This window comes from Thamnophis sirtalis, unplaced genomic scaffold, assembly GCF_051295495.1.
Source record: "Thamnophis sirtalis isolate CommonGarterSnake01/CBP01778 unplaced genomic scaffold, rThaSir2_p1.2 scaffold_2, whole genome shotgun sequence".
Lineage (NCBI taxonomy): Eukaryota > Metazoa > Chordata > Lepidosauria > Squamata > Natricidae > Thamnophis > Thamnophis sirtalis.
In genome coordinates, this window is record NW_028261382.1 from 28021789 (window position 1) to 28046070 (window position 24282).

Genomic DNA, 24282 nt, shown 5'->3' on the forward strand with positions numbered 1-24282 from the left:
ACAACGCTCATCGTCCCCTACCTGCCGCCCATTCCCCGAAGTGGGTGGGCGGGGGGCTCCAGACTACACTTCCCAGCGTCCCTAGCGCCCCCACTTTCCCTTCCCCTCGCCCTTCCACGCGCGCCCGGACGGCAAATTCCCATCGAGCTGTCGACCCCCGGGGGGCTGGGGACGCCGGGAGTTGTAGTTCTTAAACAGCTGAGAGGCGGCCAGGCTGAGGCCAGGCGGAGCGTGGAGAGCATTCTGCACGCGCTCAGGGGAACGCTCGCTCTTTGGCTCGGGCCGGCGGGCGGCAGAGTGTGGGTCTGTGTGTGTGTATTGAGGAGGGGGCGGGGGTTTAACGACCCTCTGGATGGTGTATGTGTGTGTGAGGGGGGAGCCTTCCGGCGGCGAGACTACGTTTCCCAGCAGTCCCCGCGCGCGCTTCCGGTCCTCCGCTGCCCGCTCGTCTTGTCCGTCCGCGGGTCGCGCCTCAGCTTCGGAGTCCTCCGGACGGGCATGGAGTGACGACCCCCCCTCCTTCCAGCCGGGACCCCCGCCCGCCGGTCCGCCCGGGGTCCATGCGGGCCCCTCCGACGCCATGGGGTCCCGCATTAAGTGAGTGTGGGGCGGGGAAGGGGGAGGGCGCGCCAGGCAAGGAGAGTGCGAGGGGGGGCGCAGGGGGAGGGGCTGTGTTGGGAAGAGCCTGTCCCACGTTAGAGCTTTGCTGGCCGGCTGGATTGCAGCCCCCCATCATCCCCAGTCGCCTCTTACTTGGGGCGATGGAGAGGGCTGGACTGCAACCCCCATCATTCCCAACTGCCCTAACGGGGCGTGGAGAGGGCTGGACTGCAGCCCCCATCATTCCCATCTGCCCTAACTGGGGGGGGGCGATGGAGAGGGCTTGACTGCACCCCCTATTATCCCCTATCATCCCCAGACACCTCTTACTTGGGGCGATGGAGAGGGCTGGACTGCAACCCCCATCATTCCCAACTGCCCTAACGGGGCGTGGAGAGGGCTGGACTGCAGCCCCCATCATTCCCATCTGTCCTAACTGGGGGGCGATGGAGAGGGTTTGACTGCACTCCCTATCATCCACAGTTGCCTCTTGGGAGGATGGAGAGGGGTGGACGGCAGCCCCTATCATCCCCAGCTGCCCTGACTGGGGACGATGGGGCACGAACTGGACTGCAGCCCCCATCATTCCCAACCGCCTCTGATTGGGGACCAATTGGGTGGGCTGGACTGCACCTCCTATCATTCCCAGCCGCCTTTGGGGATGGTGGAGAGGACTGCAGCTCCCATCATCCCCAGCCGCCTCTTCCTTGGGACGATGGAAAGGGTTGGACTGCAGCCCCCATCCTTCCCAGCCGTCCTGACTGGGGATGATGGGGCCGGGGCTGGGCTGCGACTTGGTTGCCCTCCCTGCCTCCGCTTGCTGGCTCTGGGTGCCACCCCTCCTTCCTCCTTGGGGCAGGGGGGGTGTCTTTGCGAGGCGGTGGCCGCCCGCCTGGCTCCCTTGTGGGGGCGTCCCTAGGCAGGCGAAGTCGGCCCGGGCTCTTCGGAGAGCGCGGAGGGGTCGGGCCGGAGCAGAAACCTCGCCGCCCGCGCGCTCCGAGAGAGTGCAGCGCTGGGCTCTCCAGAAAGAGGGCAGGAAAGAACGCGGAGCTTCTGGGAGGAGAAGGGAAACTTCCTCCTCCTCCTCCCCCCTTCTCCTTCCCCCTTCCTCCTCTTCTTCTCCTTCCTCCTCCTCCCCACCCCCACCCCTCCTCTTCCTTCTCCTCCTCCCCCTTCCTCCCCCTCCTCATTCCCCACCCATCCTCCTCTTCTTCCCCCCACCTCCTCCCCACTCCTCCTCCTCTTTCTCCTCCCCACCTCTCCTCCTCCTCTTCCTCCTTCCCCCCACCTCCTCCCCACTCTTCTTCTCCTCCCCACCTCCTCTTCCTCCTCCTCTTCTTCTTCCTCCTCCCCACTCTTCCTCCCCTTTCCCCCTCCTCCCCACTCCTCCACCTCTTCCTCCTCCATCCCTTTTCTTCCCCCACCTCCTCCCCACTCTTCCTCCTCCTCTTCCCCATCTCCTCTTTCTCCCCTCTTCCTCCTCCTCTTCCTCCTTCCCCCACCGCCTCCTCACTCTTCCTCCTCCAGCCCACTTCTCCTCTTCGTCACCTTCCCCACCTCCGCCCTCCCTCCTCCTCTTCTTTCCCCCTCCCCCCTCTTCCTCCTCCCCCTCTTCCTCCTCCCCCTCTTCTCCTCCCCCCCTTTCCCACCTCCTCTTCCTGCCCACTCTTCCTTCCCCTCCTCCCCATTCCTCCACACAGCCTCCGCTTCCCCGCACCACCTCTTCCCCATTCTTCCTCCTCCACACTCTCCTCCCCACTCTTCCTTTTCCCACCTATCCTCTACCCCCTCCTCTCCCTCCCCCTCCCAAAGGGAAAAAAACCCAGTCCAGTTGCCTCTTGGGGGAAAAAAGCACCTTTCAGAGTGCAGACAGATGCAGGAACTGGGCATGGCCAGTCTAGAGAAAGGAAGGACCAGCGGAGACAGGATAGCAATATTCCAGTATTTGAGGGCTGCCCCAAAGAGGAGGGGATCAAACCTCTTCTCCAAAGCACCTGAGGGCAGGACAAGAAGCAATGGGTGGAAACTAACCAAGGAGAGAAGCAATCTAGAACTAAGGAGAGATTTCTTTAATTGGGGGCTTGATTTGCCTTCAGGAGTTGCGGGTGTTCCAATCTTGGAGACTGGACACCCATTTGTCCAGAAGGGTACAGGCTTCTCCTGCTCGAGCAGCGGGTTGGACTAGAAGACCTCCAAGGTCCCTTCCGACTCTCTTATTCTGTTATTCTCCCAGCTTTGTTTGGGGCAGGATAGGGTGGAGTGGGTGTGGATTTTGGGAAGGGAAGGAGCCCAAGGCAAGTTTGGGAGGTGTCGGAGGACAGTGGGCACAAGAAGATAGATAGATAGATAGATAGATAGATAGATAGATAGATAGATAGATAGATAGATAGATAGACAGACAGAGACAGACAGAAACAGAGACAGACAGACAGACAGACAGACAGACAGACAGATAGATAGATAGATAGATGATAAGAGATAGATGGATGGATGGATAGATGGACGGATGGATAGATGGATGGATAATAGAGACAGACGGACGGACGGATAGATGATAGATAATGGATGGATAGATAGATGGATAGATGATAGATAATGGATGGATGGAAGGATGGATTGAAGGATGGATGGATGGATAATAGAGACAGACGGACGGATGGATAGATGATAGATAATGGATGGATGGATAGATTGATGGATAATTAGATGGGTGGATGGAAGGATGGATTGAAGGAAGGATGGATAATAGAGTCAGACAGATGGACGGATGGATGGATATATGATAGATAGATAGATAGATAGATAGATAGATAGATAATAGATGGATGGATGGATAGATAGATGGATAATTAGATGGGTGGATGGAAGGATGGATTGAAGGAAGGATGGATAATAGAGTCAGACAGATGGACGGATGGATGGATATATGATAGATAGATAGATAGATAGATAGATTGATAGATAGATAGATAGATAGATAATGGATGGATGGATGGATGGATGGATAGATGGATAGATAGATTAGATGGATGGATGGATGGATGGATGGATGGATGGATGGAAGGATGGATAATAGAGACAGACGGATGGATGGATGGATGGATGGATGGATGGAGGGAAGGATGGATGGATAATAGAGACAGACGGATGGATGGATAGATGATAGATAGATAATAGATGGATTGGTGGATAGATAGATAGCTGGATAGATAGATAATTAGATGGATAGATGGGGGGGGGGGGTTAGTGTGTTTGTGTTGGAAGGGACCCTGTAGGCTACCCAAGCAGGAGAATCTACACCATTTCTGACAGAGGGCAGTCCAGTCTCTTCTTGAAAGCCTCCAGTGATGAAGCTCCCACAACTTCCGAAAGCAACTTCTGTTCCAAAGAGTGGACACCTCGATCGTGCCCCTTCTATTTGTGCAAAAACTCTCTCTCTCATGCAGAAAAGACCTCAGGTTGTCCCCCCCTGGAACAGAAGTTAGCCCAGCAAAAATCTCTGTACAAATATCCTTTTGGGGCAATTGTGTCTTTCCACTTTTTGTTTTTGAACCTTGGTTTTGTTAAAATATTCATGGCTGGGAGACACATGGGAACAAAGACATCCAATGAATAGGCAATAGCAACAAAGTCAGTCAATGGGAGCTTCAACGGATCTGAGTCTGTGCAGGGAATTGAAACAGAAACTTAAGCAGTCTGCTGCTCTGAGAAGTAAACTAGCAGTCTGCCTGGGCCTGTCTGCTGAAATGAAGCTAACTGCTTGTGTTCGCCTGTAACTCTCCTGTCTTGTGTTTACTTGGAAGACTCACCTGTTGGTATTGTACATTTATTAATCTATTCTTATGTATATAAATGAATCCAGCTGAACCAGTTATCTGTCTGTGCTTTCTGGATTTGATTTTTATGCAACAAAATCTGACAGGTTTCTTGTAAATGTTTTGCTAGGAGTCTGTTTCTTAATCCTTGTTTAGTCTGGTGGATGTAAACGTTGAATCGTAAAATTCAGTTCCTTGGCTTAGCCAGTAGCTGAATTCTGCCAAGGTTAAATACAGCTAATACAGCTAGTCCTTGACTTATGACCACATTTCAGCCCCAAATTTCTGTTGTTCAGTGAAGCATTTGTTGAATGAGTTTTGCCCCGTTTTATGACCTTTCTTGCCACAGTTGTTACGTGGATCATCAGGTAGTAACGCAGTTGTTAAGGGATTCTGGCTATGCCATGGCTTTTACTTGTCAAAATGGATTGTGTTCTGATTGAGGCTTCCCAAGAGCCTGACACAAACTTCTTATCCAGGCAAAAACCCCTATTATTAATTTGCTGTGAATTCTGCTCATTCACATCCAGCGAAGTCTTTCAAGGGAGGATTTACAGTCACAGACCTTATCTGGCTTGGAGAGCTGCCAGGGATGTTGGAACTGTCATAAATACATGCTAGTTTCCAGGCTTCCGAATTTTGATCCCATGACCTTTTGGACCACAGCAGAGGTCGTAAGTAGGGATCCCCATTGCCAAGGGCCTGAATTTTGATCGTATGATCATGGGGATGCTGCAAAGGTATGAAAAAGGGTCGCTCCCCCCCCCCCCCCGGTGCCATTGTAACGTTGTACTTAAAACTGTTTTTTAAGATGAGGAATTGTTCCGGCTTAATTTCTCCCATTGGAGACTTCAGGAGGTTGGGAACTGCAGATGAGGCTTTCCTGCTACTTTTGTGGTTAGACTGCTGTAAAATACCTCTTGGTGGATCTGCCCTTGAAGACTGTTTGGGAGTTGTGGACGGTACAGCTTGCTTTGAGGAACTTGCAGAAATAGCATCGTCTTCCGTGATTGTTGGTGCCCTTTCAGCCAGAAGTCAAGATTGCCCCACTATTAAGTGCTTCCTAAGATCCCGATAGGTATGGACGCAGTGGCTCAGTGGCTGAGACACTGAGCTTGTCGATCAGAAAAGTCGGCAGCTCAGCAGTTCGAATCCCCAGCGCCGCGTAACAGAGGGAGCTCCCGTTCCTTGTCCCAGCTTCTGCCAACCTAGCAGTTCGAAAGCACATCAAAAATGCAAGTAGGAAAATAGGAACCACCTTTGGTGGGAAGGGATTCAACACCTTCAGCGTTGAATCATGCCAGCCACATGACCCCGGAGATGTCTTCAGACAGCGCTGGCTTTTTGGCTTTGAAACAGAGATGATCACTGCCCCCTAGAGTCGGGAACGACTAGCACATATGTGTGAGAGAAACCTTTACCTATGTGGTGCTTCCTAAGGTCCTTCCTGATAGACAGATGTTGCTGGGCCCCAGTGGTTGAGTAGTCAACGGCTTTCCCCAATCGGCGCCATCCCATAATACTAGATCTGTAAAGGTGGGAAGTGGTGGTGATAGAATCTTGTGACTTGTGGCTTCCTGATGTGTCCTTCCTCTTGCATGGGGCACCAACATTGTTTACTTTTTAACATTTTATTGCGATGCGTGGAACTTTGCAATCATCATTTAGCTGGGTCCTGTTGACCCATATAAAAAACCTTTGCATTTCTATTGTGGTGGTGGAGTTAGTCGGGAAGTCGTGTCCGACTCATCGCAACTCCATGGACAATGTTCCTCCAGGCCTTGCTGTCCTCTACCATCCTCTGGAGTCCATTTAAGCTCACGCCGGCTGCTTTGGTGACACTACCGAGCCATCTCCTTCTCTGCCATCCCCTTCTTCTTCTTTTGCCCTCCGTCGTTCCCAGCATGAGGCTCTTCTCCAGGGAGTCCTTCTTCCTTCTCATCAGGTGGCCAAAGTCTTTGAGTTTCCTCTTCAGGATCTGGCCTTCTGAAGAGCAGTCAGGGTTGATCTCCTCTAGGACTGACCGGTTGGATGGCCTTGCAGTCCAAGGGATTCGCAGGAGTCTTCTCCAGCACCAGTCCAAAGGCCTCCATTCTTTGGTGCTCAGCCTTCCTTATGGTCCAACCTTCACAGCCATCCATTGCAACTGGGAAAACCGTAGCCTTGACTAGACTCACTTTTTTTTCCTGTTGCAGTGATTGCCGTAAGACAACAGAAAATTGTCTACTGCTCTGCTAAGACAACTGACAATTATGCCAGGCTTTTAAAGAACAGTCTATTTTTATTTTTAAAATATAGTGTTTTATCCTATGTGTCCAACGGATTGTAACCCCTTTGTGAGATCTTCAGCGCAATGAGTGGGACTACAGCAAGCTTTGCTTTATTCAGATAATTGGCCTGCCATTAATTGTGATCAATCGTTTTCAAGATTGGGGAAATTAACAAGCAATCAATATGAGTCAGGGATGTACATTTTTTCCTTGCGCGTTTTGGAATTCTACTTGAAAATCAGCCAGCTAGTTGTGAAAGGTGTTACTGTCTTATTTTCTTTCCTGCTGTCAGGCTGCCTGGAGTACAATATACACATTTATCCGGAATCTGATAGGAATCGGTTGCTTAGCAATTTTGAAGTTGGTAGCAAGTTCTCAAAATATCTCAGTGAGAAAGATTGATTGGTTGGAGCCGTGGTTCTCAACTTTCCCAATGCCGCGACCCTTTAATACAGTTCCTCATGTTGTGGTGACCCCCAACCATAAAACTGGTGTCTCGGTTCCTAAGACAATCGAAAATATGTGTTTTCCGATGGCCTTAGGCGACCACTGTGAAAGGATCGTTGGACCCCCAAAGGGGTCCCGACCCACAGGTTGAGAACCACTGGGTTGGAAGGATTATCCTGCTTTTCGTTCTCACGGAAGCATCAACCAAGAACTGGGGATTTAAGAAGCTGGAACCTTTAAATCACGATTTAAATCAAGTCGGTTTAAATCACAATTTAAATCAAGTCGGTTTAGATCATGATTTAAATCAAGTAGGTTTAAATCATGATGTAAATCAAGTTGGTTTAAATCACGATGTAAATCAAGTCAATTGAAATCATGATTTAAATCAAGTCGGTTTAAATCACGATGTAAATCAAGTCGGTTTAAATCACGATGTAAATCAAGTTGATTTAAATCGCGATGTAAATCAAGTCGATTTAAATCGCGATGTAAATCAAGTCGGTTTAAATCTCGATTTCAATCAAGTTGATTGAATTACTTCAATGTTTAAATGTTTAAATCACGATTTCAATCAAGTGAATTGAAATCATGATTTAAATCAAGTCAATTGAAATCAAGTTGGTTTAAATCATGATGCAAATCAAGTCAGTTTAAATCACGATGCAAATCAAGTCGGTTTAAATCACAAATTAAATCAAGTCGGTTTAAATCACGATGTAAATCAAGTCAATTTAAATCACAATTTAAATCAAGACAATTTAAATCACAATCTAAATCAAGTCAATTTAATTCACTATTAAAAAGGCTTGATTTCAATCAACTCGATTTAAATCATAACTTTTAAAGAGCAACTGTCATGTCTGTCCCGCAGTGGCTCCTCCTCTGGCCCTCTGTTGACTCACCAACAGTCCCATTCACTTTAACGGGATGGCTGGTGATGCGGCAGGGACACAACAAGGTGAGCGATGTGGCTGGCAACAGGTGAGTGGTGCCCACTAACAGGGGCTGTCATGATGGATCTGAAGTGACAGATGCTCTTTAATATTATATTTATAAGCTGCTTAGAAGGTTTCGCTTCCATTTATACTTCTTGCCTTGTCCCCTTCTCACTTGGAGCCTGTTGGTTCAGATGCATTTCTCTTCCCACCATCATACAGTTTGTAGTGTACATAGATTTGCAAAACAATGGAATAAAGGAATATTCCTGAACTTCGTTTTATGATTTATCTCATGGTTGACTGTGAAATTGTGTGAATGTATCTCACTGCCGGGCATGTTATTTCAAATTGCAGAGCTAGGATTCCTTGATTGAATGTAGCAAAAAACGTAAATATTGCAGAAAATACAGCCTCGTGCTACATAACTAAAACTCCATTTCATGCTGAATAAACTAAAATTATGAATGCATCTTAAATAGAAAACTACCTTTAGGTAGGTTTTTTTTTAACTCCAAAAGCATTTTATTGGAATAAATGTGATTAAAAAAAAAATCCGATTTAAATAAAAAAAATCGATTTAAATTTTAAAAAGTTAGATTTTTTTTGATTAAAAAAAAACCCTTGATTTTTATCCACCCTGCCCCTGTGGCCTTTATGTTAATTTATTTCATTTATCCAAACACACACACACACACACACACACACACACACACACACACACACACACACACACACAGCTTGGAGGACTGCTAAGTGAGGGCCAGAAATGGGTTCTTGGGAAAGATAGTTTTAGTTTCGAGATCCTGTTTTCATGGCTTGGTGTGGCTGAATCACAGGGCTGGCAGGATCTGTGCCAGAGACTTTCCGCGAACACGGCTGTTCCTGGTTGACATCAGCTGCGGCTTTTGGCTTCCCGCGGGGAGAATATTTGCAGGCAAATATTTGTGAACTTTCAAGGGGTGACTGTTGAAAAAACTTTGGTCAGCTAAAATCTCATTTCTGATTGGGTGGGTGACTTTTCCCCTTGTTGACCTGCTGTTTTTCCTTTGGTCTCAGATTTCTTGGGGTGCAGAATTTTCATGGAGTGCTTATTGTTTGTCTTGTCAACTTTGACATAGAGTCCGCCTCTTCCGCCTCCTCTTCTTCTTCTTTTTCTCCTCCTCCTCCTCCCCCTTTTTCCTCCTCCTCCCCCTTTCTCCTCCTCCTCCTCTTCTTCCTTCTTTTTCTTTTCTTCCTTCTCCTCCCCTCCTCCTCTTCTTATTCTTCTACTCCTCCTCCTTTCTCCTCTTCCTCCTCCTCTTCTTCTTCCTTCTTTTTCTTTTCTTCCTCCTCCTCCTTCTCCCTCCTCCTTCCCCCTCCTCCTTCCCTCCTCCTTCTTCTTCATCATCTTCATTTCCCTCCTTCTTCTTCTTTCTTTTTCTTTTCCTCCACCCCCTCTTCTACTTATCCTCCTCCTCTTCTTCTTCTCCTTCCTTCTCCTCCTCTTCCTCCTCTTCTTTTTCTTTTCCTCCCCCTCCCCCTTCTTCCACCTACTCCTTCTCTTTCCTTCTTCAACATAATCTCTTCCACTCCTCCCTCCTCATCCTTCTCTTTCTTCCCCCTCTTCTTCTGCTTCTTCCTCTCCTCCTCCTCCTCTTCTTCTTCCTTCTTTTTCTTTTCGTCCTCCACCCCCTCTTCTTCTTATCCTCCTCCTCCTCTTCTTCTTATCCTCCTCCTCTTCCTCCTCTTTTTCTTTTCCTCCCCCTCCCCTTCTTCCACCTACTTCTCTTTCCTTCTTCAACATAATCTCTTCTACTCCTCCCCCTCCTCTTCCTCTTGTTCTTCCCCCTCTTCTTCTGCTTCTTCTTCTTCCTCCTCTTCTTCCTTCTTTTCCTTTTCCCTCTCCTCACTCGCTTTTTCTCCTCCTCCCTCTTCCTCCTCCTCCTTTTCCTCCCTCCTCCCCTCTGCTCCACCCCCTCCTCTTCCTCCTTTATCTTCTTTTCCTCCTCCATCTCTGTCTCCATCTCGTCCTCTTCCCTCTTCCTACAGGTATAATCCTACAGAATAGAAGCTTTGCCAAATTGGGGGATGAGAATGGGTGAAGTGAAGATTTTGCAGGTTTTCGCTAAAACGCTTTGATTCTGCCAGTTAAAAAAAAAAAACGGTCAGAAGTACACCGTCTGTGGCCAAGGGAAGGCATGCAAGCTCAAAATATTATTTGGGAAATAAACAGGGCCTGGCAAATCCCTTTCTCACTACCCATGCAGAAAATCTCTTCCTGTTAAACTCATCGCCTTAAGAAAGTTAAATTTCCTTCCGCCCTCCCTTGCCCTGCCCTGCCCTTTCTTTGCTCCTTCCTTCCTGCTTGCCTTCCCCGTATTATTACTCTCCGGGTAATGAAGACCTTCCTTTTCGACAAAGTTTTAAAGGATCCTTACTCTTTAATTTATTATCTGCTTATTATTATTTTTCCCCCTCTTCCACTTTTTAGTCTGGTGGTTGCATTTCGGTGAACAAAGCCAACTGCCAGCCTGAGGTGATAATGTCAAATATTGCCTGGGTGATAATCAAGCCAGAAGGTTGTTTAGCAACAAAATGAGTGTGAATTCTTCCCTTGTGGAGACCAGGGGAGCAGCTTGGAAACCTGACAACAGGAGTGGATGCTTTCGTATCCTTTTAAGATGTGAAATTGCTAGGAGATGGGGGCCAGAATGTTGTTGATCCTGGAAAATAAACGCCAGTCGGAAATTCCACACCTAACGCTTGTTTTGGCGGTCAAAGGCGTTGGATTTTCAGCGCGGAGAAATGGAGGGAGGCATTGAAGAAGGGTGAAAGGGGGTTGCTTTGAACCCTTCAAGGCTGGATGGAAGGGAAAAGAGATTTCTGTTCCTTGGGGTTCATAGAATCCCCAGAATTCTAAGTCAAAAAAGCTGCCATTTAGGCCAGAAGGGGAGTGTTGTGGCCCGCCATCTGCAGAGGGGAGCTGGCGGCAGACCCGGGCGATGAGGCGGTTGGGGAAGAACTTGGGGCCAATTCTGGGGCCTGGGGAAAGCTCTGATGGATGCTCAGCATCGGACGCAGAGATACAGCCAGGGCTGTCTGGCATTTCCAACCGGAGAGGCGGCTGCCTTTGGAGGTGGAAATGAGTGGGGAGGAGGAACATCTGGGGCCTGTTCCAGATGTGCCTATGCGCAGAGCAGATAGGAGAGGTGAACAACAGTGGACAAGGAGCCGGCTCAGGAAGCAAAACAAACATGGACTCTGGCTGGCCCCTCCCTGGCTGGGGAATACATAGGAGGAAAGGGTAGTGGTTGTCGTAGGAGACAACAGTTCGTATTTCTGAAGATTTTGCTCATTGTCTTTTGTGTGACAAAGACTGCCTTGCCAGAACTAAGGTCTGTCTATTTCTCTGTTTTAACTGACTTAATTTGCAGCTTCCCGGCTGGGAGCTCACTCACACCTTACATTTGTCATAAGGAGCTGATAGTGACTATTGTTTCAGTTAAACTCCTTGCAGAACTCTTGCCTGGACTTTCTGGTGGTAAATGCCCTCAATTCCCAAGGTGTTTGACTTTCTGAGCTCCATTTTTGCCAGTCCCTTGCTGTTTGCAGTGTGCCTCACGGGCCAGATCTGAGCACCTTGTGGGCTGGACCTGGCTCTCAGGCCTTGAGTTTGACACACCTAATATAGGTCTAATGGAGAAACCTTATGTAGGAGATGACCAGGCTGAGCCTGAAGGAAGGGTCAAATGCGTTATCAGTCTCGAGTCCTTTCGTGCCCACAAGAGAACTTAAGTACAGCCTACCTTGAATTCCTTGGACTCTTTATCTACCACCAATTTCCCCTTGACTGTTAGTGATTCAGATTCTTGTAGAGAGCGTAAGCATGCAATAAATATATTTATTTGAACTGCCTGGATTTCCTGATTTACTGCCAATTTCCTTTGACTGTTAGTGGTTCAGATTCTTGTAGAGAGCACAAGAGTGCAATAAATATATTTATTTGAACTGCCTGGGTTTCCTGATTTCCCCTGACTGTTAGTGGTTCAGATTCTTGTAGAGAGCTTAAGCATGCAACAAATATATTGATTTGAACTGCCTGGATTTCCTGATTTACTGTCAATTTCCCTTGACTGTTAGTGGTTCAGATTCTTGTAGAGAGTTCAAGGTGCAATAAATATATTGATTTGAACTGCCTGGGTTTCCTGATTCCCCATGCTTGACACATTGAGGGCTACTTGACATTTCAAGGCCGAAGGAGAAGGGGAACTCGAGAATTCCTGTAAAGTCTCCAAAAGCCATCTTCGAGCTGCAAAGCCCAAAGGAGCCATCTGGAATTAGCTTGTCATTTTTTGGGGGCCCCCAAACAACAAGTACACTTAGTAGTGCGTTATGCATTTGCCATACGTCAGAAGCCCCTCCCTCCCTCTCTCCCTCCCTCCCTCCCACCACTACCCTCAATATTGTGAGATGCTTGTGAAGAGCTTAACAAATTCTCCGCTGAAGTGTTAGCTTCCCAAAGATGAGAATATAGTTGTTTTTGTGTCTCGGAGTCTAGCTTTTGAAAACCGTTTTTTTTTTTTTTAAATTGAGCACTTATGAAAACAAACAGGTTTGCAGGAGAATGATAGCATCTAACGGCTTGGAATATATCGAGATGGAGGTTGGAGGCGGATTTAAATCTGGCGTGCCATGCAGCTCAGCCTTAAGCAACTTATCATTTTCTGCTGGGGCTCCCTTTTGAAAAGAAGACTAGCGTATACCTAAATCATGGGCAGGCAACCTGCGGCTCCAGAGCTGCATGTGGCTCTTTCATCCCTCTGCTGCGGCTCCTTCTCGCCAGCTGGTTCCACAATTGATAGGGCTTTTGGTTAGGACAGAGGAGAGGAAAAAGGACGCTGCGGTAGGAGGAGGAGACTCTATGGTGGGGGAACCGGACTTCCGGTTGGCTCCAGAATTGGAGGTTGGCTTCCAGTTAGGACCTTTGTGACTCTTTGAGTGTTTAAGGTTGACGACCTCTGACCTAAACCAAGAATTTTGGAAATGTTGGGTGAAATGGACCAGGGACTTTTGTACGGATGTTCATCCTAAACTGGATGGCTTAGGTCTAAATTCAGAACGAAACAAAATGAGATTTGTTCATGGAAAAACACAGGCATTCCTTGTCTTGTGACCACAGTTGAGCCCAACCATTTCTGTTGCTAAGCGAGACGGTGGTTCAGTGAGCTTGGCCCCGTTATACGACCTTCCTTGCCTCCGCGGATAAGGGAATCCCTTGCCGTTGTTAAGTGAAAACATGGTTGTATGTTGAGCCTGGCTTTCCCCTCTGTCTTTGCGGGTCAGGAGGTCGCAAAGGGGGATCGCACAAGCCCAGGGCACTGTGACCGTCATAAATGTGAGTCAGTTGTCAAGCATCCAAATTGGGATTGCATGACCATGGGGCCGCTGCAGCGGTTGTAAAAGTGAAACATGGCCGTAAATCACTGCTGTCAGTGTCGTCACTAAACAAAAGATTACAACTTGATATTGTGGTCTGCCAGCACAGATTTTTCACAATGAGGAGGGTTGGGGAGGAAGATGGGCCAGTCCTGGAGTCTGGGGAAGGCTCGGATGAGGGCTCTGTGTCGGAAGCAGAGAGGGAGCCAGGGCCGTCTGACAGTTATCATCTGCCTCCGGAGTCAGACATCAGTGAGGCAGAAGAACAGCTGGAGCCTCTTCCCAGTGTGCGCATGCGCAGAGTGGCCAGACAAAGGGAACAGCTAAAGAGCAGGGGCCGACTTGGGAGTAAGACCAGAAGTGGACGATGAATGGCCCCTCCCAGATCAAATAAAAGAGGAGCGAAAGGGGAGTGGAGTTTGCAGGAGGTAATTAGTTCGCTTCATTGGTTCGTGACTCTCTGAGACTCCTTGTCATGTTTTGCAGAGATTGGCCTGGCAGTTCTCCAAGCCAGATAAGGTCTGTGACCGTAAATCCTCCCTTGAAAGACTTTGCTGGATGCAAATGAATAGAATTCACAGTAAATTAATAAAAGGGTTTTTTTGTCAGCACCAGGAGTTTTCTTCATGCTTTTGGGAAGCCTCGGTCAGAACAGTTGAGGATTACCTTTAAGTAAAGGACACCCTCTATATTCTTTTGGGGGGGCTAAATTGGATTGTATTTGCTCCTATCTTTCAAATCCCCATATTGTTTTCAGCCTTCAGGCTCTCTAGGGGGCTAAGCCATCTTTTGCTTTGGAGTTAAGAAAGTTGTGGTTATTGGTGGGTCAAAAAACTGGAGTGTGTTGACCCGGGATGTGGCACAAAGGCAACTCAGCCAGAAAACCGGTAAGAGCCCCCGACGTCCCTTTCAACTTTCTGGCCTGGAGAAACGCTCTTCCACAAACCTTTTAACAGCCTCTGGCTAAAAATACTCCAATCCAAATGTTGTAAGCAGAAAACTTCCAACTATAAATCCAACAACGCAAGGCAGAGCAAGTAAGATAAGGAGTTCCCGAAGTGAATTAGCTCGGCAGTAAATCGAACCAGTTGGGGGGATGCCAGGAACTCCATTAACCCCAGATGAACTCAGCATTTGCTCCCGACAGCTGCCCCTCCCATTTGCCTCTCCTTTAAACTCCATTCCCCAGGTGTGCCTTGTGAAGGGAATCGGATGCCCTTTCCTCCCTCATAAGCCACGCAACCCACATTGCCCTCTTCTCCTTTCTTCCCGGCGTGCCCTAAGATGAGGAGGGGGTGGGCCTTGGTCTTCATCTGAACCCCCTCTCCCTTGTTCTACCTCTCCCCTGCTGTGCCTTCCCCAGTGTCCTCCGCAGCCAATGGAGCCACTCTCTGTCTCCGTCAGCTGTTCATGGCTTCAGCATCTCGGCAAGTGTTTGCCCCGATTATCTTAAGTATTAGTACCGCTTTATAAAATCTTAGTAAGGCCACAACTAGAATACTGCATCCAGTTTTGGTCACCACATTACAAAAAGAAAGATGTTGAGACTTTGAAAAAAAAGTGCAAAAAAGAACAACTAAAAGGTTTAAAGGCCTGGAGACTAAAACACAGGAAGAACGGTTGCAGGATTTGGGTATGGCCAGTCTAGAGAAAAGAAGGACTGGGGGGGGGGCATGATAGCAGTATTCTAGTATTTGAGGGGCTGCCACAAAGAAGAGGGGGGTCAACCTATTCTACAAAGCGCCAGAAGACAAGAAAGAGTGGATGAAAACTGTATTTTTTGGAGTATAAGACACACCTTTCCCCCCGAAAAAAGAGGATGAAAATCTGGGTGCATCTTATACACTCCCCCTTCAGAAAAATGGATGTGCAGAGGGTTTGGGAGGCACACAAAGTGCTCCTGGGGACTGAGGAGGTCAAAAGCGAGTGACAAATGGGCTGTTTTTTTGCTCGTTTTTGCCCCCCAACCCCTAGGACCTCTCTACAAGCCTCCCAAAGCCTATGGATGCCCTGGCTTTTGCAAAAAATGGGCATGTTTTCACAAAAAATTGGCTGTTTTTGTTGCTTGTTTTCGCTTCCCCCAGCCCCTAGGAGCATCCTACAAGCCTTCCAAAGCCTATGGATGCCCTGGTTTTTGCAAAAAATGGGCCTGTTTTCCCCAAAAACGGGCTGTTTTTTTGCTCGTTTTTGCTCCCCATGAGTACTTTCCAGGCCTGTCAAACTCTCTGCATGCCCTGTTTTTCCCAAAAAACGAGGCATGCAGAGTGCAAAAACATTTTTTTTTTAAAAATTACCTCTTCAAAATCTTGGTGCGTCTTATAGTCCAAAAAATACGGTAACCAAGAAGAGAAATAATCTGGAATGAAGGAGAAACTTCCTAGCAGAGAGGGCGATTAACAGCTTGCCACCATAAGTTGTGGGAGCTCCATCACTGGAGGTTTTTAAGAAGAGACTGGACAGCCACCTGTCTGAAATAGTACAGGATCTCCTACTTGAGCAGAGGGCTGGACTAGAAGACCTCCAAGGTATCTTCCAGCTCTGTTCGGATTCTGATTCCGTGCCCCGCTTGTCACCGTTGCTGCGATCCCGAAGACGCAAGCCCCATTTGGTGCGTCTTCGGCAGCAGGCTGGGAAAATAAAATACTATTAAAGCGCCTGCATTTAGCTGAAATGAAAACAGGACTCGTGCACTGTGGGCCCATTTTTAAAACTTCTCCAGCAGGTGTTGAAAAGCTGCCTTGGTTTAATTATAGCTACTGTTAAATAATGTGTGGCAATAATTAATCGTCAACTCTTGGGCTTAGAAGAGAAGGGGGGGTGGGACGGGCGAACGAACGTGCCTTCACCACCAGCAGCCTCATTTCTTGCTTCTGTCTGTTTCCTTCCTTCAAGACTGCGATCGTTTGCAAAGGTTTTATTCCCCTCCAGTTGGACTTGGGATTTCCAGAAAAAATGCCCTCCTTGAAGGATAAATTTTCCAACAGCCGGTGTCATCGTTTTGACCCCTGGGCTGTCGATTCTCTGCTCAAAATGGCTAATGACTAATTCAGCTTTTTGGAGGGCAATTTCTGCCTTTGATTTAATGCCTCCTGGAGGTTAACCGAGTTTTGGGGGGGGCTGCGCTGAGTCTTGTAAACTGTTGTTTTAAATCCCTATGTCCTTCCAAGCAGACAGGTTTGAGATGATGGGGATCCCCACGGACACATTCCTGGCCATTTTTTTTTAGAATCGAGTTGTCCCGAGGAAGGGCCTGGATTCGGGCATCTCTCTGTTTCTTCCTTAGATTTCAAAGTGCTTTATCAAAAAAAAAATTTGTGCTGGTTGGGTGAGCGATAAGAACCTAATGCAGTGTTTCTCAACCTTGGCCACTTGAAGTTGTCTGGATTTCAACTCCCAGAATTCCCCAGCCAGCGGGCTGGGGAATTCTGGGAGTTGAAGTCCAGACATCTTCAAGTGACCAAGGTTGAGAAACACTGACCTAATGTGTTTGCAAGAGCCCAACGTATTTACTGCATTAAAAAGGGCGTGCTTTCCCCCCCGGCCTTATATCAAATCCGCGTCCAATCGAGGGTTGGCCCCAGAGCTGAGGAGCGATTGAAAAATTGTAGCCACTGGTTCTCTGCCCAGTTGCTGGGTGGGCGTGGCCATGGGGGCGTGGCCTACTCAGCCTACTCACAGCAGGGGAGGGCGTTTTTGCCTGAGCAAAAAACCCTGAGCCTCCGGGAGGGTGAAAACAGCCTATGGAGGCCCTCCGGAGGCTGGAAACGGGCCAGAACTTCTGGTAGGACCATTTTTTGCCCTCCCAGAGCCTCCACGTAGGCCCTGTGCTTATCTGGCATGATGAACGGGCCGCGTGGAGGCTCCTGGGAGAGGCGGGGTGGGCAGGGTCCTTGCAACAACTGGTTCGGCAAACCGGGTGCAAAATTAGCATCCGCTTCGCCCAAACTGATCCGAACTGACTGAATCCCATCTCTGCTCTAGAGGACTAGAACAAATTCATGAAACTTCTGTTGCTCAACCTTGGTGACTTTAAGTGGTCAGGACTTCAACTCCCAGAATTCTGGCAGGCTGCAGAATTCTGGGAGATATTTTTTTAAAAAAAGCAAGTTTTTATTTTATTTTATTAATTACACATACATACACTCTATTGCCAAAAGTATTCACTCCCCTGCCTTTACTTGCCTATGAACTTACTGTAAGTGACCTCCCAGTCCTAATCCATAGGGTTCAGAGCTGAGGTGGCGCAGTGGTTAGAGTGCAGTACTGCAGGCTACTTCAGCTGACTGCAGTTCTGCAGTTCGGCTGTTCAAATCTCACCGGCTCAGGGTTGACTCAGCCTTCCATCCTTCCGAGGTGGGTAAAATGAGGACCCGGATTGTTGTTGGGGGCGATATGCTGACTCTGTAAACCGCTTAGAGAGGGCTGAAAGCCCTATGAAGCGGTATATAAGTCTAACTGCTATTGCTATTGCTAAGATGTCGGTCCACCCTTTGCAGCTATAACAGCTTCAACTCTTCTGGGAAGGCTGTCCACAAGGTTCAGGAGTGTGTTTATGGGGATTTCTGACCATTCTTCTAGAAGCGCATTGGTGAGGAATTTACGTGGCTTAGCACTTCGTGGCTGGCTTGCTGTCATTCCCAAACCCTTCCACGTTCTTCTAATACAGCTGACAGTTGACTGTGGGATATTTAGGAGCGAGGGAATTTCACGACTGGATTTGTTGCACAGGTGGCATCCTATCACAGTTCCACGCTGGGATTCACTGAACTCCTGAGAGTGGCCCATTCTTTCCCAAATGTTTGTCAAAACAGTCTGCATGCCTAGGTATATTTTATACACTTGTGGCCATGGAAGTGATTGGAACACCTGATTTTGATTATTTGGATGGGTGAGCGAATACTTTTGGCAATATAATGTATTTACGAACAAAGTGTTGTCTGGTGTTTTTCCTTTTTAGGTCTTCCCATGTACATAATCCATTTTGCACCATAATTCTGTTCAAATTTCAGCTCTATCCATATATTCTCTTTCCATATATTCCATTTTACCCTCATTTCCTTTTTAATACATCTACGGTATCATTAATGGCCCCTTCAAAGTTAATCCAAGTTATCATTCACTGTTTCATCTATTAGTCTATTTTACTCCAATGAAAACTGTTAGGTAAGCTCCCCGTTAGAAAGTTAGAAGTTAGAAATAAGATATTTAAATGTCCGGCAAAGTGTGAATGGTAAATTAGTTTCACTGGAGTATTGTATGTCTGAAGATAACATCGCAGATCATTTTACTAAGGCCCAAGGTAATTTAAAGCATAAACGTTGCGAGAAATACGGATTAAGATTGTAAGATTTATATATTGTCCTACCCAAAGGGGAGAATGTTAGGAATATAATCTAATGGTTGGGTTAGCAATATATAAATCATGTAACAATGCTATACCTGTTTCTTTAAATCATACTGTAGAATGTGATTGGCTGCTGTTTTCCTCAATCGGCCATAAGAGGGAGCCAGAATGACTGTTAGCTCTCTGTTTGTTAGATGCTGGACTGATCTGATCTGAGTGTTTTGGAAGCTGGCTGTTAGAAAGTGCCATGAGCTATTGTAAGTTTTGCAACTGCTAGCAAATTTTTGAGTACCAGACTGTTTGTATGATTATGGACAATATTATTTGGCTTATCCCTTAACTGAAAGACATTGATGACCGATTGTCTTATCCGTGTATGACTTGGACTGTTTGATGGGCTCTGATACCTCTATTTCCACGAAAGTAAAAGCCTATTTAAACTGCAGTGTCTCTGTATGCTGATTTGTGTGTTCTCCAACACAACTCTCACAACGCTTCTCTGAACACACTCGCTCTCCCAACGGGGAGCTTACCTAACAAAAACCTCAGGCTGTTTCCCATTTTACCCACTTTCACGGGCTGCAGAATTCTTGGAGTTGAAGTCCATGCATTTTATAGCTGCTGAGCAGTGGTCGGTTCTGGATCCCGGTGCAACCGGTACAGTGCAACGGGGCCCAGTGTCCACCACATGAACGCACACATCCTTACCTCCTGCGACGCTTTGCGATGCCTCCACGACACTCCAGCTGCTCAGTAGAGCATTGCGCAGGTGCTGTATGCTCCGTGCGCGGAAGCGCTAAAGAGCTCGAATGTAGTTAAGGTTGGTGGGTGGGCACTCCGGAGCACCATACCAGAATGGTATCCGGTGCTCCCGGCAGGCACCGGTACGCCCCAGTTCGGGGCATACCGCCTGCAACGCACCACCATTGCTGAGGTTGAGAAAACATAGATCTAGGTGGGCCAAGCTGGGGTTGAATACTGCCTGGTCAAAGAGTGGACTGATTGGGGCAGTGGTTGGGAAGGAAAGCTTTGGTTGGTCAGGGAACTTCTTTGGAGGGACTCCCCACAGCTTTTTGGAAAAAGGAAGGGATGGAAGAGGGACGGGAGGGAGGAAGGAAGGAAGGAAAAAAAGAAGGAAAGAAGGAAAGGAAGAGAGGAGGGAAGGAGGAAAGGAAGGAAGGAAAGGAGGAAGGGAAGGAAGGAAAGGGAAGGAGAGAAGGAAGGAAAGGAGAAGGAAAGAAGGAAGGGAAAGGAAGGAAATGGAGGGAGGGAGGGAAGGAAAGGAAGGAAAGAAGAGAGGAAGGAAATAGAGGGGGAAGGAGGAAAGTAAGGAAGGTAGGAAGGAGGAAGGGAGGAAAGGAAGGGAAGGAAGGAAAGGGAGGGAGGAAGGGAAAGAAGGAAGGAAGGAAAGAGGGAAGGAAGGAAAGTAAGAAAAGGAGGAAGGAAAGGAGGAAGGAAAGATGGAGAGGAAGGAAAGGAAGGAAGGAAGGAAGGAAGGAAGGAAGAAAAATGGTTGGTTAGTTGATTGATTGAAGCTCAGAGACTTGGCCCTGGGGTTGATCTTATGGCCATGATGGCAAACCTATGGCACACTTGCCCAAAGTGGCAGGTGAAGCCATGTCTCCCGGCATGTGCGACCTTGCCTGTTTGTCTTCTGGGTTTCTGGTGTGCATGTGCATATGATCATCAGCTGTCCTTCAAGTGCATCGCAGTGGCCGAAACTGGCCTCCACATGTGCAGTGACCAACTGATGGTTGGGTGCGCATGAGTGCCAGAACCCGGACATTTGGCTTTTGTGGAGTGTGACCCCCTTCGTGCGCGCGCCAGTGCCGATAAACCAGCATGTGCATGCTTGCTGGCAAGCTGATGGTTGGGTGCGTATGCGTGCTAGAACCCACAAGTTCAGCTTTTCCGGAGTGCTGCTTCGCTGAGCGTCCACACATGACTTTTCTGCGCTACATTTTTGGCACTCGGTGCCGAAAAGGTTCATCATCGCTGGCTTATGGGTTTGGAGAGACAAAGACCGGAATCTTAAAGATCACTCAGGATCCCTTTATCCGTCTGTCCCCCTGCCCCCCAAAAAAGGAGGCAAAACTCTGACCAGCTTCCGCTGTAAATTATCAGCCATGTTTTGGGCCTGCAGGGTATCCTGCACCAACCTAGAAGCCAAAAATGGGTGGGGGTGGGGGGGCGGGGCGCATGCGTGGGGTGGACATGGAGTGTGGGTGGTGGTGGTGGTGGGGGTGCATGTATTGCATTATGGGTGCCAGGCCTTCAGCCATATTCCTTTTGGATCTTTGGCCTGTCGCATTTTCTATTATTCTACTATGCCTTTTCTATTATGGGAAAATGGGAGGGGTTAGATACTATGTAGCCATAACAACATTCTTTCTAGAAAGCCAAGGTCATCCTTTGTCTTTGCATCTCTGCACCTGACCGGAACTGGATGGGTGGAAGCTGCCAGCGTGGCAATGGGAGATTGGACCATGGGATGGACTTGTGGGTGTGGGGGGCAAGATCTTGAACTTCCAACTGGGTGGGGAAAATTGGGAAGCTTTCAGATTCGGGTTTTCCCAGATGTGCCAACGTGGCTCTCTTCATCAATTGGAATTTTGAGCAATACTTTGCCTTGGACTCTTGATTTACTTTTGGATGCTATTTGGAACTCCAACACAGAAGTTGATCTCACAGCCCCTAATTTAAATCCATTTCTCTTTCCATTGGCATGATTTCAAGAGAACCCGTATCCGAGCAATCCTTCTGAAAGAATCCCTCTTTTGTTCTCTTTCAGGCAAAACCCGGAGACCACCTTTGAAGTCTACGTGGAGGCCACCTGTCCTTTGGCGGCCGGCACAGGTAACTTCCCTTGGTTGAATTATTTTTAAGGGGTTTTGCTTGGAGCAGAGGAGGAGGTAGAAGGCCTCCACAGGGGCCCTTTCAGTGGAATAATTCCTACATAGACTCACCTGGTACCTCCACTTCCTAGCATGGGAGTTGTAGTCCCGCATGTCTGGACGGGCCAGTGTGGAATGAACTTTGCTTAGCCCAGGGGTCAGCAACCTTAAACACTCAAAGAGCACAAAGGTCCTAACTGGAAGCCCCCCCCCCGTTCAATTCTGGAACTGATCGGAAGTCCGGTTCCCCCACCATAGAGTCTCCTCCTAGCATGGCGTCCTTTTTCCTCTGCTGACCAGAAGTCCGGTTCCCCCACCATAGAGTCTCCTCCTAACACAGCGTCCTTTTCCCTCTGCTGACGAGAAGTCCGGTTCCCCCACCATAGGGTCTCCTCCTAGCCAAGTGCCCTTTTTCCTTCTGCTGACCGGAAATCCAGTTCCCCCACCATAGAGTCTCCTCCTAGTGCGGCGTCCTTTTTCCTCTGCTGACAAGAAGTCCGGTTTCCCCCACCATAGAGTCTCCTGCTAGCACAGTGTCCTTTTTCCTCTACCTGTCCCAACCAAAAGCCCTATCAACTGTGGAGCCGATTGACAACAGGGAGCTGCAGCAGAACGATGAAAGAGCCACAGGCGGCTCCGGAGCTGCAGGTGGCTGTCTCCTGGCTTAGCCCCAGTGAGGAAGACAGATATTTTGAGTGAGGATGAATGGGTTATGCCTGATTTTACAACCTTTCTTTGCCACGGTTGTGGTGAATTCAGTGCTTATTAAGTGAATTCCTGTCAACTTTGTCGAACCCCCCCCCCCCAAAAAGAGGGCGAATGCTGAACAGGTGACCCAGAATGTTGCAACTGTCATCAATAAATACCAATTTGCCAAGCCCCTGAATTTTGATTATCTGACTTTAGTCAGGTCGACACTGCAGTGGTCCTTTACCCATTGCAAGGATCAGTCCTCAGTCACTTTTTCCAGCCCCGTCGTAACTTTGAATGGATGTAGGTCAGGGACTGCGCCTCCCCAAATAAAAACCAGGTGGCTATCTAGGTGCTGCAACAGGATGAAACAAGATGAAAAGTCTTACATGATCCCAAGAGGATAGGAAGCAAGTTGTATAACAGTTGCCTTTTTTAAAAAAAATATGTCAAAAAAAATCAGATTAAAAAAAAAATTAAATTGGATTTTTTAGATTTTTGTCAAATTTATTTTAATAAAATGCTTTTGGGGTAAAACTCTATCTAAAGATAGCTTTCTATTTATGATACATTAATAATTTGGAGTAAAAATTTATCTAGTTTTCTATTTAAGATGCATTCATAATTTAGTTTGCTCAGTATGAAACGGAGCTTAGCTACGTAGCATATGAGGCTGTAGATTCTGCAATATTGAGATTGTCGGTGAGTCAACAGCGGACCAGAGGAGAAGTGGCTGCAGGGTGGGGATGACAGCTGCTCTTTAAAAATTACAATTTAAATCGAGTCGATTTAAATCAAGCCTTTTTTTTCTAGTGATTTAAATTGTGATTTACAATATGCTTTAAATCGTGCTTTAATTCATGATTTAAATCGTGCTTTAAATCACGATGTAAATTGATTTGATTTAAATCAAATCCACCCTGATAGGAAGTAACCTATCAGGCCTACTGTTTCTAAGACCCTGAGGACAAAGTTGTGTGTGTGACTGTGTGTGTAAAACTTTGTGCATGCTTTGTTTCTCTCTCCCTCTCTCTCTCTCTCTCTCTCTCTCTCTCTCTCTCTCTCTCTCTTTCCCTCTCTCTTTCTTCCCCCTCTCTCTTTCCAGCTCTCTTTCTCTCTCCTTTTCTCTTTCTTTCTCTCCCCTCTCTCTTTCTGTCTCTCTCCCTCTCTCTTTCTTCCCCCTCTCTCTTTCCCTCTCTCTTTCTCTCTTCTCTCTCTCCTCTCTCTCTTTCTCTTTCCCTCTCTCTCCCTCTCTCTTTCTTCCCCTTCTCTCTTTCCAGCTCTCTTTCTCTCTTCTTCTCTCTTTCTTTCTCTCTCCCCTCTCTCTCTTTCTCTCCCTCTCTCTTACCCCTCTCTCTTTCCCTCTCTCTTTCTCTCTCCTCTCTCTTTCGCTCTCTCTTTCCCTCTCTCTTTCTTCCCCTTCTCTCTTTCCAGCTCTCTTTCTCTCTTCTTCTCTCTTTCTTTCTCTCTCCCCTCTCTCTTTCTTTCTCTCCCTCTCTCTTACCCCTCTCTCTTTCCCTCTCTCTTTCTCTCTCCTCTCTCTTTTGCTCTCTCTCTTTCCCTCTCTCTTTCTTCCCCTTCTCTCTTTCCAGCTCTCTTTCTAGCTCCTTCTCTCTTTATTTCTCTCCCCCTCACTCTCTCTCTCGCTCTCTTACCACTCAAAAAAACCCCTTATTAGCTTTGATATTCCGCAGCTTGGAACAAATCCTTTTTCCTAAGAACAAGATTCATCGTTTATACATAAAGGGTGCAGGTCATCTTGCAGGAAAAAAAAAACAGCACTAGGGACAACAGGATTTCCTGGGCCAGGGTCTCCTTCGCCTGCCCTCCGCTTTCTAATGGCCTGTTCTGTTTTTTTTCTGAAAA

The 24282-nt window shown here is 47.6% G+C and overlaps 1 protein-coding gene across 1 annotated transcript in view; it reads left to right on the plus strand.

The window, feature by feature from the left end:
- The first annotated feature begins 426 nt into the window (after positions 1–426).
- The window catches only part of DENND1A (DENN domain containing 1A), a 246138-nt gene continuing 222282 nt past the window's right edge, over positions 427–24282 (plus strand). Inside the window, 2 exon segments of the mRNA XM_087704573.1 lie at positions 427–597; positions 21624–21688. Of these exon segments, the coding sequence (XP_087560699.1) occupies positions 581–597; positions 21624–21688 (82 nt within the window). The 5' untranslated portion in view covers positions 427–580.